Below are 16,000 nucleotides of genomic sequence, written 5' to 3' on the forward strand. Positions count from 1 at the left end.
GGATGGGAAGGGGGAGACCCAACCTGATCCGTGCCGGATCGACGTTTACATGGAGACTTCTCTTTCCCGCCGAAGGTCAGCCACGACAGATGTCGCCCGATAAGGAAGCTTTGCGATTAATGGACGAGTTCGGTTCAGATCGCGCCAACTTCCATTTATAAATACGCCTCTGAATGCGTGAACCGGACTTCCACCTTCGCGTACGTACACTCTTATCCAATGATATCTGCCACTTTCCTATATATATATATATATATATGTGTATAGTTATACAGCAACTTACTTTCTTTATCTTCGAGCATTAAAACATTAACCATTCTTTATAGATACATATAATCTTTTAATCGATCCGCATTGATCAAGAGCAAACGGAAGAGAATATAGCTTTGATATAACAGGGAGGAGTCGGATCCCTATTCGCATAGAACTAAAATCCCTTGGACGGCACATACCATGGCTAAAACCGTCCCGCAGTCCCGCACCGTGCAACTCTAAGCTTCTGCCTTTGCCCTCGTTACTCTTTCGCACGTTTCAGTCCCGCCCATACCCCTCTATTTCGCCTCGCGAGTCTCGCGAGTGCATCACCCTGTAGCCCGCTAACTATATGCGCTTCTTCGGCTCGCGACCGAGCGCCCCGTCTTCTTCCGAAGGTTCTTCCTCGAGAATTTATTGATTTTCCAATTGGATGATTCAAAACAGCCGCGAGGGAAAAATTAGAAAGAGTTACTAATAGTTTGAAGGTGTATTCGATCGGTGGGACGATTAGACGGTGCGCGCGCGCGCGCGCGCTGTCAACGACCTGTAACTGCTACCTGAATGTCCTCTTTAAACGGCACTGATTTCCAGGAGACGCGAGAAAGAGGATTCTGAATGGCAAGAGTGGGAAATTGAAAGGGAGAGAGAGGGACAATAATTAGACGACGAACGTTGCTCGAATTTTAAGAAGCTCGCAGCGGTGTGATCTTCGGCGTAACTATCAGGAATAAACGTCGGTTTTAAACGACAACGATACAGATAGCACCGTTTGGCAAATTGTTTGCGCGAGTGTCCTCCGTATTATTCCCGCTGCGTAGGGAATCTCCCTATTTTTCGCAAACCTCTGCCTACATTCACCCCTGGAACCACCATGAGTTAATCGTCGAGCGCTCGTTAACCTTGTCGAGGTCCAAATAGTGTAAATAACGTAATTTATCACTCCCCCCTCTTCGCGTAAACTTAGCATTTTTCTATGAAATGACACACCTTTTAACTTATCGTGAACCAGCGCCCTTTGAAAATGTTCCTCTACCTCCGAAGCTGCGTCGCCTCGATAATGAGTGAAAACTACGCAGTTTGCGCTAACGTACTGCGCCCTGCTCTCACCGTCGTCCGAGTCTTCCGCAGTGGTGCCAGCACCTACGGCTGCAAAATTCCACAGGTCACTCTTATGTTTCGATGTGCATAGACGATTGAGATTCTCTTCTGAATTATTCAGACAGAGAGGGATAAAATGAAAAAGTGGTGAATTACCATCCGTGGAGCGGTCATCCTCCAAGGTCCTCGAGGGTTGGGAGGTGGTCGTAGCTAGGGGAGGTCGTGGTTGAGGCGTAGGCCTAGGTGACGCTGGGCTCGGCGCCGATCCTACCGATCCAGCGCTACTCGGTTGTCCCTGGGGCACGCTACCACTGGCCCCACAGAGCTCTAATCCTGCTGCCTCCAACGATCTTTGGTGGACGTTCAGCTGAAAGTCAAATTACGCGAGGTTACGGATTAGCGAGTGAAGCGAGAGCATGTAAAATAATATCTGGTTTATTGTGGTACGCGTCGGTGTCGTACTTTGCGAATATTGGAAGTAGCTAGGAGGGGGGAGGGGGGGGGGCAGTGCACTGCCGCGTACCTTGCGCACGAGATAAGCATCTCTATATAGGAACAGAGTGGGCTAAGTTTGTCGCGATCGTCACGGCCGATCGCATGATCGCAATGAAACCAAATAGTACGTAACGCGCTCGCTATTCGTCGGATTCGAACGATGCGAGTGCCACGGAGCCTTCTGGCATTCTACTCGCATTTTTTCCTCCCGATCCAACCCATCAGCCAACTATTCCAACGAAAGCTCCTTCCATCGTTGCTGCTTTTCGTCACTCCCGCGAGCCCTTCGTTTATTGTCGTCTCCTCCCCTCCCCCCCTCTTTAGTTTAGCGCGTCCATTAGAGACAGCAAAATAAAATGCGAGAGAAAACAAAAGAAAGAAGAGGATGACACTAACGCGTTAGCAGGCGGAAGTGTACACGGTGCTCTATCGCTATTTTCAAGACTAATTCTAATAATAAATGTATCAAAGCTGTACAACAAAGAGTACATGTCTCGAGAAGCAAAATTTTTGTTCGAAGTATCGAATGGAGGAGTTTTTGGAAGAGAGTATCGAAAGCTATATACATGCATATCCTTGGAAGACGAAGAGTGCACGGTGTTTGCGGTGTGGCGGTATGGCAACGATGGCGCAGCCGAAGATCGCGAAAGAGGATCTCCGTGCGTTACTCACGAGGCGCGTTGATCGCGACGCGATGACGACGCGACGCCAAGCGAGAAATACGAGCGCGTAAATGCCGGCACGATTTAACGGCGATACTCAAGATTTTCCGCGTGACATCGAGGCCGTGCGTTTTCTCACGTCGCGTCACGCGCCCCGTAAAGAGTTGTCATTGATGAAAGCTCGCCTCTCTCTCGAACCTGAGGACGACGTTTCATAACAATAGAAACGTTACTCTGCCGTGTACCTCTACGACGCGCGTTAGCAGCTATATATACTTTTTTTTCTCGAGTGTGTCACTCGATCGATGCTGTCAACTATATATACGTACATGTACCAACTCGAGTAATTCCTCGTGTATTGCAGCTATGCGTTATTTGCTAAGAGTTAAACTACCTATACATATATATATATATATATATATGCTGTATTTTGCGAATGAAAATGTGATTTATATAGGAATCTCAGGGACAAGCCGCGTATCGATTGTTATCGGTTATCATCGGCTTGGAGGGCTGCGGAGATCAAAGGTGTAGATTCTACTTTGATGAATCCAGTTTGTTTGGACGGTAGCGTTGATTGTCGTCGATGGAAGATCTGCGAATAAATCTGCCGGACGTATAGGACGTGTATGAATTACTGGAAGACGAGTCTCTCGCGTGCATCCTACGCGCAATAATTTCAGAGGGCTCCTCTCTACGCTCCTAACAAAGATTGATACTTTTCGTCGTTATCTGCGCGACGCGCGATGCCTCGCAAATTTTTAGGCCATCCGAAAGTATATATATATATATACCTAGTTGTGCTTTTATTTCTTAGCGCGTATCTGCAGCTTGCATAGTGTGTCTACATGTGTGTGTATATATATAGTGGAGGGGAGGGGGGAAGAAAGGTCGTCCCGCCTAACCAATTACATCCATAGATCAGCGAGGGCTACTGCCAACAAGGCACAGAAATAATCTGACGCTGATGTATGTACCTAAGCGCGGTGCATGGTGTATGCATCGGAGAGAAAGAGAGAGCGAGAGAGAGACGAGTGCAGGGGCTGTAGAAGCGAGTACCGCACGAGTACGAGTATAGTATATACATGCACCAAGCACAGAGATCTTATCATTATCCGCGCAGCACTTTAATAAACTCGATCCGCAGACATTCCACGATGCGATGCGCATCGCAGCTAGATCTTCTCAAAGAGATCCCAAAAATCTATCAAGCAGTTTGCAAAGCTCTCTCGCGGATTCCGTTGGCTCGTGCCACCTGGTGGCCATCCTCGTCAACCTCCTTGATTTTCCTCGTGCCTGAGGATTAACCAATCGGCAAGCAAGCGCGCTCTTCCTTTCTTTCTTTTTCTAAGAAGCTCCCCTCTGCTCTCCTAATTATCCAGTTTAATCGTTTTACCGAGAAACTGCGCGTCAAATATATATAATGGAGAATATTTATCGCGCGAGGAATTAACAGGATTTTTGCGTGTGCGATATTCCACTTCTTTTATAACCAGTGTTAGTCGATATATATATATACGGTAAAAGAAGAGGTGGAGGGGACAGGAAGGCTTGCTCGAGATCAAAGAGCAATTCCAGGTAGCAATCAGCGCTGAACCCTTAAGTCAAAGCGCGCGCGGTCGCGATCATCGGATCAAAATGTCCTTATCGAGTTTCCTCTGCTATATATACAAAGTTGCGGATCCTGTCTTCGTCGTTGTAGCTCGCTCGGCCAGCGTATAAGCGCGGTCCTTGAGAAAGACGGACGCATATCGACTCGAAGCTTACTTATCTCACTTGAGTTATGTGCCGGGAAAAGCGTGCGCGCGCGTGCACGTGCGAGAGAGAGTCATCGTTTACCGAGAACCAAACTACGAAAGATTCAATGAAACGTGGTAAATAGTCTCTCATTGAGAGCTACGGTTTTCTTCGAAGGACAAGCTCTAGGGTAATTAAAGGAAAGGATGCAAAGTTTTATTCATTTTCTCACAATCTTCCTCAATGATATCTTTCGCAACTTATTTTTTAACACAAAGGTATCTTGACTGGATGCTCCATTTTGCTATATATATATAATATACAAGAAGATGGCTCATTGCTTTGATAATATAGAATTAATTGAAACGAGAGGCCAAGAGACAAAGTTTATATTCCTCAAGGTACGTATAGACTATGCTATATTTCTCGTTCGTTTCTGAGGATAGAAGAAGCGTGCCGACTGGTCGAGCGCTGGAAAGCATCCTCCTGGTCCGTTTGCTACCAAGCAGCAGCAGCATCGGGCAAAGAGGAAGGCTCTAGGCAAGAGCGAGTCGAGTCGAGTCGAGTCGAGCGAGCCAAGCGAGCCGAGCGAGCACACGCGGCCTTTCAAAGCATTCCGAAGCGCGAGGCCCGAGATCTCCGCAACCTCCCCTCCCTCACTCCTTACCCACCAGATATCCACCCTACCCCGCTGGCACCAACATCGAGTCACTTGAGCAACCCAAAGCCGTGTCTTTATTTCTTTCCCTTTTGTCTCAGAGATCTTTGAATCTCCGTATCGAGCGCGCGCGCGGGTGTCTCCATCTTTCCCGCTTCTCTAATAGCGAGATTCTCCTTAAACGCTCCCGATCTATCGATATGCTACGCGGTGAACGGATATACGAGAAAATTACTCTCCTTGTCCATGCAAGAAATTAAGAGAGGAGGGAGTACCTCGATGAGAACTTCCTTTGAAATTATTGCAACCGCCAATATATCCGGCATCCATCGATAATTTTTTCTTTTTTTTGTAAAGTATAGACAAACGACTGTTGGCAGAGAAGCAATCGGTCATTGGTTCCCACACGAATCGGAGCCGATCGTGGCAGCAGGTACCGAGAGCTTGTCAATCTGTTCCGTGAAGCTGCCATCAGGTTGGAGGGGGGACGCATCAGCCGAATAGCAACATCGCGATAAAAAAGGATCCGAGCGAACCCGAGGAACTGAAAGAATCCTCTCGTTGTGTCTGTATGTGTACGAGAGAGAGAGAGAGAGAGAGAGAGAGAGAGAAAGCGAAATGGGAAAGTTAATAAAAACAATACTATTATAGTTGTGTAATAATAATAAAATTCGTGTAAAGATTTTTCCAACGATGAAAAGAGGAAAAATGGGATAGTAGTTTGATGAAAATAGAGGAGTAAACTAGCGGCAATGTTGAATGAGTAGACATTGAGAAAAAAGATAAGGCGTGAGAGTGCGCGGTCGCGCGTAAGGGTTTGCAAGGTGCTAGCATGAATCAGCTATCTTGCAATTTGTTTGCCAGCCACTGCCTATCTTCCGCGAACGAGGATCGGAAGAGTCCAATCGTATGTATGTATATATGTGTATATATAGACGCTTCGGATTCACTCGAGGATTCTGCTTAATACTATCGATAAGCACCGTGGAAAGAGCTCCTTTTAGTTAAGTTTAGTTCATTAGCAAACTCGCCAGGTGGACGATGGATCGATCCCTCGAGCGCACGACAAATTGCACTCAGGCCAGTTTCTCTCCAACCCCCCCACCCTTTCTTCCCCCTCATCCATTCCTCACTCTCTCGGATTCTCCTTTCCCTATATTCTCTTTAAATAACAAAAAAAGGAGCCTCGCCGAGGGTAGACATTATTGCGAATTCATTTGTAAATAAATATATAACCTTTGCTATCATTATAGATTCTTGCACGTGATAACATACGTATAATACGGTTAACGATATAATAATTACGGTAGGCACATATTGAAAAAGATATCGGGCAATTGTTACAAAGGCGCATAATCGTAAAGTGGAGTAATAGATCCGGATTCCTGATGCTCCGGCGCAAATCCTCCTGGCTAATAACGCGCGCCATTTTTATCATTTTCCCACCCGGTAAAGAGTCGCGCCAATTAATGAAATTATTGAAAGGCCTAGTGGGGACAATTATCGTACGGTGTGCTCGCCGTGAAAAAGATTCAGCGGAGAATCCCCGCACGGCCAAGAGAATTCTTACTCGCGCGATCCACACAAGCTGCACGCAATTAGCCCGAAAGTGTTGCTCGATCGGTCCTCGATCCATACGGATAAAATTGCTCGAGCATCTGCCTTGACGAAAACACGACTATACCCCGACGCTATATATAGCATACACATATACATATAACACAGATTTCATCTTCCATCCTGCCTCGACTCGACTGCAAAATTAAGCAATAAACAATAATTATACAGCGATACAGCGTCTCGTAAATCGTGAAGATATCAATGAATTTTCTATATATATATATATATATATATATCGTACAAAAAAATTAGGATGGAAGAGACGAGTGTTTAATTGGCACGCAGCGTACGCAAGTGATTTGATGAGAGGAGTTTATAGGGAGTATCTATATATATGTGCACTAAAAACTGCTGGCGCGCGGGAGTTTGAAGATACTGGAACGACTGTGTTTAGTGTCCCTTATCAGAACTGATCCGATACGGTGAGCAATAATATATAACAAGCCGAGCTACCTACCGCAGCGTCCCTGTCGTGTTCGCATCGAAACTGCTACCGTCAAGAGGACCATTACAAACTTATTACTATGTATTTTCTGCCTTATTGAAAGTTCGCGCTGGCAATAGTTGTCCAATAAAGACTCTTGCTTTACGTCCATGCGTTCCAGTGGCAACTCTCTAGCCGACATGTGTAACTACCTAATGCACTTTATCAGCTTGCCCCCCTCCCTCTTCTCACCCATTACCACAACCCATCACACTGCACGAACCATCTCTCGCGAAGCGGTACGGTCCTTTCATGCCTCTGCGAGAATCCCTTTATATATTTCCTTTTATGACAGAAATTAAGTCCCGAACCTTCGATCAAATACCAAACTTTTCCTTCTGAATTTTCCCATAACGCCATCCCGTACTCTTATACAGTTCCCGATATGCATTCTGGACAATTCAGCGATTATATATTTTTCTCAACTGCATCAATAATTTTCGTTTCGTTCGTTTTTCACCTCCAATTAGGGAGAAATCTTTTTACGTTGCGAAGCCTGAGTTTTGTTCCGCACGTGGCTGATTCGTTTTGGCTCCTTAAAAATTTCCGACGGACTCCCTTGAATGACTAAACAGTCTCATCTCTCAGCAACAGACCGAATTTTCTTGTATTTTTCCCTTGAAACCTAAATTCGCTTTTGAATCGTCCCTGCAGTGAAGAGACTGGCGCATTCACCTGGACATGCTGCATCTTCTTTTGCTATTGTAACGAGAGAGAAACTTTATATACACATATACATACATACACCGAGAATTAACGAGTCGTTCAAAAGATTTGGATTTTACAAATTACAGTGAATTTGCAGAAGTACACGAGTTAATCGGTCGATATAGCAATTAAAGTGCAGGGGATTGTCGAGGAATATAATTAAGAATCGAATTTTCATGCGGAATAGTGCAGCGGATCAATTGATTAATAGATATTGAAAGACGTATAGTTATAAAAGGAATGTTTTATTTGCTGGTGATAGATACGCGATATAGAAATTCCTATATGACATTTCATTAGAGCAAATGGCACTTGAGCTATTCAAGGAATGTTGCAAATCTCTGTTGCACGAGTCTATGCGCCAATACTCGCGCCAGGACTGCGCACTTTGCCACATTAGCTTGCCGCCTTTAATCCAATCGACGATTCTATTGACATTTTTCATACGCATAAGGAAATAACCAACTAATTGGCCATTTCCACAGACGGATCTACGATCGAAGCTTCTTTCTCGACCAGGCGAAATATTTCTCAAAGTAGCCGTCTAGCAATTTTACATGCAAACCTTTCTTCGGGGATTAACTTGATTCGCAAATTATGGCCATAATTTTTACAAATTTCTAATTGTCCCTCCGAGCGAGATGTCTAGTCACCCATCTCATTTTCCAACTAATTTCCTTCATTAATCACGATAAGCGTAATGAATAATAATTGTACAAAGAGCGTTTATATTATAGCAATAATTATTTTAACACAAGTTTATAATGTTGGTTGCCTGAATAAAATTATTAATTAAGGCCATTTTATTCGTGTATTTAAATATTTAAGTTAACAATTTCTGTTCAGTAGTATTTATTTTATCATCGCAATTGTGAAAAATTATGTTTAAAAAATATAGATAAAAAACTCGCATTCCTTAATAAGAATTATATTGGCGGATTTTGCAGTTTATTTACTGCAAAGAATGTAGTTAATAAATATTAAAAAAAATGCATATTTTGATAAACAATGTTCGGTTAGAAATGACTGATCTTTATCGGATTTCTTAAAGTTCCTGGTTGCAGCCAGCGTGCAACGAAGCTTACCGAACTTAGCCGAAGCTCTTTACGCACTTTTGTAATAGTATGCGTGGCTCGGTAAGAATGGCTCACACTAACGGAGAAACTTTTTGTGTGTGTGTAAGTATGCTACATGCTACTGCCATCGAGGAGACATGTTGCAAAGTGAGGATCTTAAATACTCACCAGTTCGCATCACTGAATAGCGTTTAATTTCCGATAATGCAATTTAGTGAGCAACAAGGCAAGTTTTTGAAAATAAAAAAAGAAAGAAAAATTAAAGTACATGTGTGCGTGAATAAAATCGAACATGGTGATTTTCTCTCGTCGTTATAGAGCTGAAATATAACGAGCAGTGTTTATGAGAGACGTTTTGCCAATTGTTTTGCAGTCCGGAGGACAGTGCTCGATTAATATTGAACGAACCGATGCTTGCGCGTCTCGCAGTCGATCGACTTTTAACTCAACTACAGCACGTATAAGAATTCTTGGCTCGGTGTGCGATGTCTCGGTAATATTTTTTTTTCGTCGTGCGACCTGCATCGCATTGGCCCCGTTGCGAACGTATCGAGGACGTTTGCACACGGAGAAAAAATTATTTGATTCAAACAAATCTTTGAATATATTCACGAATAAATATTTTACTTAATTGTAATTAATATTCTTTGAATTAAGTCAAATTTTATTTGTTCAAACAAAAGTTCATTAGATTCAAGTTTTATTTATTAAAACCTAGTAAAATATTTCTTCGTGAATATTCAAAGAAGATTTATTTGAATAAAATAATTTGTCTTCTCTTTGCACACCATACTCTAGTGAATTCCCATTGTTTTTAATTCTAGCTCGAGGAAACTATTGGCACTTTGGCGACTATCATAAATTAGACTAACCTAAGCTTTTAAAAGCTCTACGAAAAATTTAACTTCTTAGGGGGTTTAGATGTTTTTAGTTGGAACGATCAAGCGTTTACTGGATGCAGCGTGAAAAGCAAAAGTGCAGAGAGAGAGAGAGAGAGAGAGAGAGCGAAGGGGAGGGGCAGGGGGATACTAGACGACTGCGAGAGTACCGCGCGTTGTGTGGAAGGAGGGGGGAGGGATTCCTAAGCTTCGTGATCGGAATGCCAGTTTGAGAAAAGTACGCGTGTCGCAAATAAGAACTGGGCGAGCTACTCGTCTCTCTCCTAGACTAAAAACGGAACAGCAGCGAGGAATGCAACGCGTAGGACACCTTGCTAAAACGTTGCAGGGAGCAAGAGGAGTCGCGTCGCAGTACGGGATGATAGCTGATCGCACACGAACCGGAAAGATGCAATGGTGATGGAAGGGGGGGGGACGCGGTTGAGGAAAGCATGAAAATAAGTCGAGCGAGATGAAATAACGCGATACAGTGTGCGAGGAGGCGTGAACCACGCGGTACAGTGGAAGAGGCTTCTTGAAAAAAAATAAATAAATGAAAAGAAGAGGGGTGGGGAAAATTGTGGAGCGTCGATATAATTGGCGCATATCTCGACAATGTAACAACAATCAACGCTCTGTCTGGGCATATCGTTGTTGGAGACGAGTGACGTCCTGACGTGTCACTCTCGCCAATCCTCGCCATTCCTCCAATAATCACACGCGTCTCTTTATGAGCTTAAAACGTCGCCTCGCTTAATTCTCCCATTCAACGCGGCCCACGTTTCTATAAGCTGCCGCGACACCGAATAACGCATCGACCAATTAAAAATCCCTGAATTCTTACAGAGAAATTGTCGAGCATTCCACGGAGTCCTCCAGTTACGCCAATCACTCTTATTCGCGCTACTTTAAAATATCACCCTAGTCTACCTTATTTATTCATTTTTCTCATATCTCATAATTATTATTATTAATACAAGCGGTTTAAAAGGAGAAGAGCGAGGAAGAATATAAATGGTTAAAATCTCTAGAATTCATTGAGAAGCGAGACTATGGAAAATTAAATTAAAAAAGATTAGAAAATACAGAGAGGCAGGGTTATTTTGGGAAAGGGTGAACGCGCACGAAGAATCGTTTGGGTCGGTCATTGAGATTTAAATGGTTTAAGGAGCGCCCGCGCGCATTAACGTGTAAGCCAAGAGGTCCAGTTTAACGACGCCATAACCACTTCCACGGGTGCGCGCTGCGAGCATAAATCTGATGTAAGAGCCGCGTGGAAAGGTGCGGGTCTTGGGGGGCGCAGACTCGTTGAGAGACAGCTCTGCTATATAGCACCACCAGCAGCCAGCATGTCACACTCGCTGCTACGGATTCAATAATTCCTCTGGACACGAGTTGCTCATACAAGAGGAACCCTCCGGCTGTTCGTACACCGCATTCGCCATTTGGATTAATCACGTCGGGAGAGGCACACTGTAAATAACAATCATCCAAGAAATATCGCGTACAGAGCCATCGTGTATAATGTTGCTGACTCTCGTGGAATTGCTCAGAATCATTGGAGAAAAGCCCAACGAAACTAAAACTTTCTGCACCGACACACTTTGTAAGTCATCTCTCGCGAAGACTCGCTAATTTTTCCAATAAAAATATTACAGGAAAATGCAATAGTTAAAGGGAGGATTGAAAGAGCGTAATACGATAGAACATTTCTAGGAGGGGGGGGGGGGGGGGGGGAATAATGCTTGGAGCCGTGGAGAGGATCGCAAAGCAGTTAGCGAGTTAACAGGTCCAATAGAACGTATAGTGGTGAATCGCGCGCGATCGGCTTTACGATTAACGGCGTGAGCGCGGCATCGTAAATAAGAATGCTTGATGCCAGTTGGCCAGCTATCGAGCACACGCTTGTTCTTTTATATTCCATCTCTCCCTCTCTCTCTCTCTCTCTCTCTTTGTTTCTCTGTTTACCTCCATTGAATGGAGCCTGTACTTGCGCGAGGTTGCTAGTGCGTATAGCTGCGTGGTGGCTTCCGGAGATTCCCGGAATCGAGTCATTCTCCTCACCGATCGACTGCCAACTTTGACGAGGCACTGATTAATTTTCATCGATCTGCGCATCGACGCGGATCAAGCTATATATGTGGGAGGATCTATTCGACTCGTCGTCACCGAGAGAATCTCCTCTCGAACTGGTGAACCGATTCAATTACGACTTGCAATTACTCCGCGTTTAGAAAATAACTTAGACACTCTCATTGCGATGAAAAAATAAGATAAACGTTGCATGACCAAACGGTATAATCTAGAACGCAGGCAGTAAAGCTCTCGGGAGAAAATTGACGCGAACGCAGCACGTATATAGTTTACACGGTTTTTCTCCCGTTTTCTACCACGTTGTCTGGCTTTGTGAAAAAAAGTACGATGGAAGGCTTTCTCGGAAATGGAAACTAAGAGCGAGACAATCGCAGGCCGTTCAGGGTTACGCGTTGCGGAGGAAACTGGCCCTCGATGAAAATATCTCGCGGTTGCGATTCAATTCTAATTGGCAGCGGTCGCGGGGTCTATCGCGTATCAAGGAGACACTCGAGGCTCGCTCTCGTTCGAGATGCACCGTATACATAATAGTATGCGACTGTCGGAACGACTCGAAGAGACGTACGCGATTTAAAACGGGGCCATTCACCGACTATTCTATAAAATGATAGTATACACATACAGATTGTATATACACGGTACTCGAGCGTAACGGAAAATTCAGCGGGAAGAAACGTCGGAAACGAAGGCGATTGGCTCGCGACTGAATCACGAGAGTATTCTCGCCACGTGTTCTCCGCATCGTTGACAGATATCGCGGCCTATCGAACACACGCGCGTAATCTCCTCGAGTCGTTCCTCCTATAAATTCAATTTGACACCTTGTTGCTCTCTGTAAACTGCCGGGCTGCAAACTCTTATAAATGTATCTTGCAAAACTCTGTTGAAAAAGACTGATTGGCGCAGCTTTCTTATCGATTGTTGACGTGCTTTTAGAATGCGTGTATATTTGTCGAATAGAATTAATAATATTATAGGATGTGTGAATAGAAGAAGTGGGGGGGGGGGGGGGGGGGGTTGTGACGTAGGCAAGTACGCGAGTCCCCTGCCGGCTTTTAGCAGATTCTTCGGAATGCCTATAATTTTACGAGCGTATTTAATATGCGTTAGCTTCTGCGGCGGTAGTCTCTCACTCGGATCGCCTGAGAGAAAAGCGCGGCGAGGCTCGAAGAAGAGAGAGAGAGAGAGAGAGAGAGAGAGAGAGAGAGAGAGAGAAGAAGCTGCTGTGCCGCCGTGGTTAGAGTGTCGAGCTTACCTCTACTCCTCGCTTCCCTTCTCTTATTCCGCGCCGCGGTATGCCTCTCTACGACATTTTCTACTTAGCCTTTGACCCAGCCGCTGCACAAGACGGCAGGTGCATTCCTCCCGCTCCGATAGCCCCTTTGCCCTCCACTCTACTTGGCAAATGACACACCCCACCTATCCCTTCGCTCTTACTCCCCCTTGCAAAATTACACCCTATCATATATAATAATCATTCTAGAGATACGTTTCTCGCTCGACTGATCGATAATCCCGGTTAGGTTAAAATCTCCCCAAGTGCAAATTACACCTTTCCATATACCTACATATATAGTACACTTTGAGCTCGAATCTTTTAAATCAATCTCCCTCGCGTTCTCCGCGTATTTCCTAAATAATATCTCAAGATTTTAAAGCCTCGTATCGGTAGCTAAATTACACTCAAGCTGTGTTGTTATCAATTAATCGGAAGCTTGATTGAGTGTACTTTACAAGACGGCAGCAAGCACTTATGCAAATAGTAAATGTGCGGCGCTCGCACATTCGTTTCTTTATTACTCTAAGTATATATATAGGCGCGCAAGAGCGACGTTACAGTAATATATATAAAAGCAAATTAAAGACCGATTCAAAAAGACGCGTGTGTGTAATTTCCTTGAATATATGGCAAATATGAGGGAGAAGCGATAGTTGGATATTTTTGATAAGAAACTCGAGAAATGTTTGTGTATAATTTGTGCGGTAGGAAGATGAGACGAGGTGGAGGTGGAGGGTGGGGGGGGGGGGGGGGGGATAGGAAATATGGCAGGCAGAAGCCACGGTGACTCAAGGGTTGACTGCGGACTGTCGATTCGTCACTGTCAGCTGGTGCAATGTCATAAGGAACCAAGATCAACCGGACGATTATGGGAATGAAAAATGATCCGCGAAAACCCTAGACATTCTTTGGTCGAGCTCTCCTCTCTCCTCCTCTTCCATCATATATATATTCTCTTGTATACGTGCATCCATGCCACGCAGAGAGAGAGACGCCAGGAAATTCACCAGCTAAACTCCCGAGGGAGAGATACTCTCGCCTCGCCTGGCCTCACCTTCGACCAATCGTCGAGATTCCCCACAATGTGCTAAGCTTCCTCAAAAGTCTCTCTCGTGTACTCTACAGATTTTCGTGTTCAGAAGAGTATCTTTTCGAGGGAAATATGCAAATTAAACAAGCACGATAGTAATCTACAGATATAGATAAGGGGATTAGCTCTGTCCGTTCGTTTGTTTGTAAACGGCTGAATATGTGTCAATATACAAGAGGTCGTTCTTGTGGTTTCACGTGGGGCTCTGCGTGTTTTTGTGGGAAAACAATACAATGGGAGAAAAGGGCCTTTTAACTCGATCAATCACAAACCGATTTTTCAACAGTGACGAGAAATTATTGACATTTTAATTACCACTCGTGCGCAGTTTTGTAATTGTCTGCTAATTACTTATAACTTGTAGCAATATGTACGAGTTTAACAGAGCGATCAAAGTGTTCATTAAATATTTGATTTGAGCTGGTTACGAGATTGTTGGGTTTGCATATATATATATATATAGTAGCGAGGGCACGAGAATCCAATGCAGATATAATACGTGTGACTTGTCAGAAACAGAGGGCTTGTATAGCTTTTTAAGGATATGCCATAGTTTCGCATATGAGAGAGCTGGCATCATTCTTTTTAATGACGAGTAATTAAAGAAACGGCCGATGGCTCAATTACCGCTAAAACGGTTTTGCACGGGACTCGAGATCCTGGGAAGCGAAGGAAGGAAAGCATTTCTAATTAATTCGCAGTTCATTCGTTAAAACGCGGAAGTGCGACCCTATTTGAGAGAGCTCGCTAATTGTCTTAGTTGGACAATTTCGCCAGCTAATTGAAATTCTTATCAAACTACTCGACTTTGGCGAATCGGACTTTGTCATAGGCTATTAGTCAGCTGATAATTAAACTATCTGTGGCGAGCCACGTGTACTATAAAATGTATCGTGTTGCTCATACTACCAGCACTATTATCAATCATTTATTCTGAATGGTATTTCATATGCAAATAACTTAATACATTCGAAGCGTTTAATTTAATTTAACTAATAATTTTAATTATGTATAATAAGAATATTGCAATACGTATCCTGTTGTCATTAACGAACAATTTGCCAACTTTAATACCAAATTGCTTAACAATATTTGAGTGAACGAGTCTGAATGAATCGCGTTCGATATTAGTAGGCCAAGTTGCGCCATGTAGTCTCAACAGCTGCGGTGTCCGAGCGGTTAAGGAGATGGACTTGAAATCCATTGGGTTTTACCCGCACAGGTTCGAATCCTGTCCGCAGCGGAACTTTTTTTTCTTAATTTCTTTTTTTTTCTTATCGCACAACAATGTAACGAATGTTATTAAACAATTTTTATTTTTTTTTACAGATTCTAAATAGGAATTCTTTTAAAGTACTGCGAGATAAACATATACGTTAAAACAAACCAAATGATCTTACGTTCGAATGAATTTCTCCAAAGGCAGAGGCCAACGAAGAAAAATCTCAAAAGAAACCAATAAATTGTTTCGCAATAATAAAATTATCTGCTGCAGCAGAGAGAGTGCAAGAAAAATGCGATAAGAAAAGAAAAGAAATATTCGTACATATAGGGGAAACCGAATGATTGCTCGAGAGATATTGTGATAAAAAAAAGTGTAGATAAGAGTGTGGAATGAGGTAAATTAGACTTTAATGATCGCGATTTCGTTTAAAATATGGAGAGAGAGAAAAAAAAAGGAAGAAATGGAAGAGCCGGCCGACTAAGAGAAAAATGCATTTTCCGCGAGGGCCGACTTTAATTTATTCCGAGCGCGAGTAGCAAAGAGACCGCCCGCCGCTCCAGCGTTTTATGCTTTATGCCTTTACGTTTTATGCGTGTGCTACTCCTTTGCCTCACCGAGATCATTTCATAAAAATTCCTCCT

General features: G+C 43.7%; 1 protein-coding gene and 1 non-coding gene across 3 annotated transcripts in view; one reads left to right on the forward strand and one right to left on the reverse strand.

The window, feature by feature from the left end:
- Positions 1-16,000, reverse strand: part of vg (vestigial) — a 57,666-nt gene that overhangs the window by 11,100 nt on the left and 30,566 nt on the right. Inside the window, exons 2-3 of one of the 2 annotated variants that reach the window (XM_066732515.1) lie at positions 1,510-1,720; positions 1,243-1,401 (exon numbers count right to left, since the gene is read on the reverse strand). In XM_066732515.1, the coding sequence (XP_066588612.1) occupies positions 1,243-1,401; positions 1,510-1,720 (370 nt within the window). Of the gene's footprint in view, positions 1-1,242; positions 1,721-16,000 lie in introns of both variants that reach the window. The other variant, XM_066732514.1, reaches the window with a different exon arrangement.
- TRNAS-UGA (transfer RNA serine (anticodon UGA)) lies at positions 15,296-15,377 on the forward strand. Its single transcript has one exon. It is a non-coding gene; the product is annotated as a tRNA-Ser (tRNA).

This window comes from Prorops nasuta, unplaced genomic scaffold, assembly GCF_024137725.1.
Source record: "Prorops nasuta isolate Cenicafe-Biocafe unplaced genomic scaffold, Cenicafe_Pnas_1.2 PNAS00010, whole genome shotgun sequence".
Classification (NCBI taxonomy): Eukaryota; Metazoa; Arthropoda; class Insecta; order Hymenoptera; family Bethylidae; genus Prorops; species Prorops nasuta.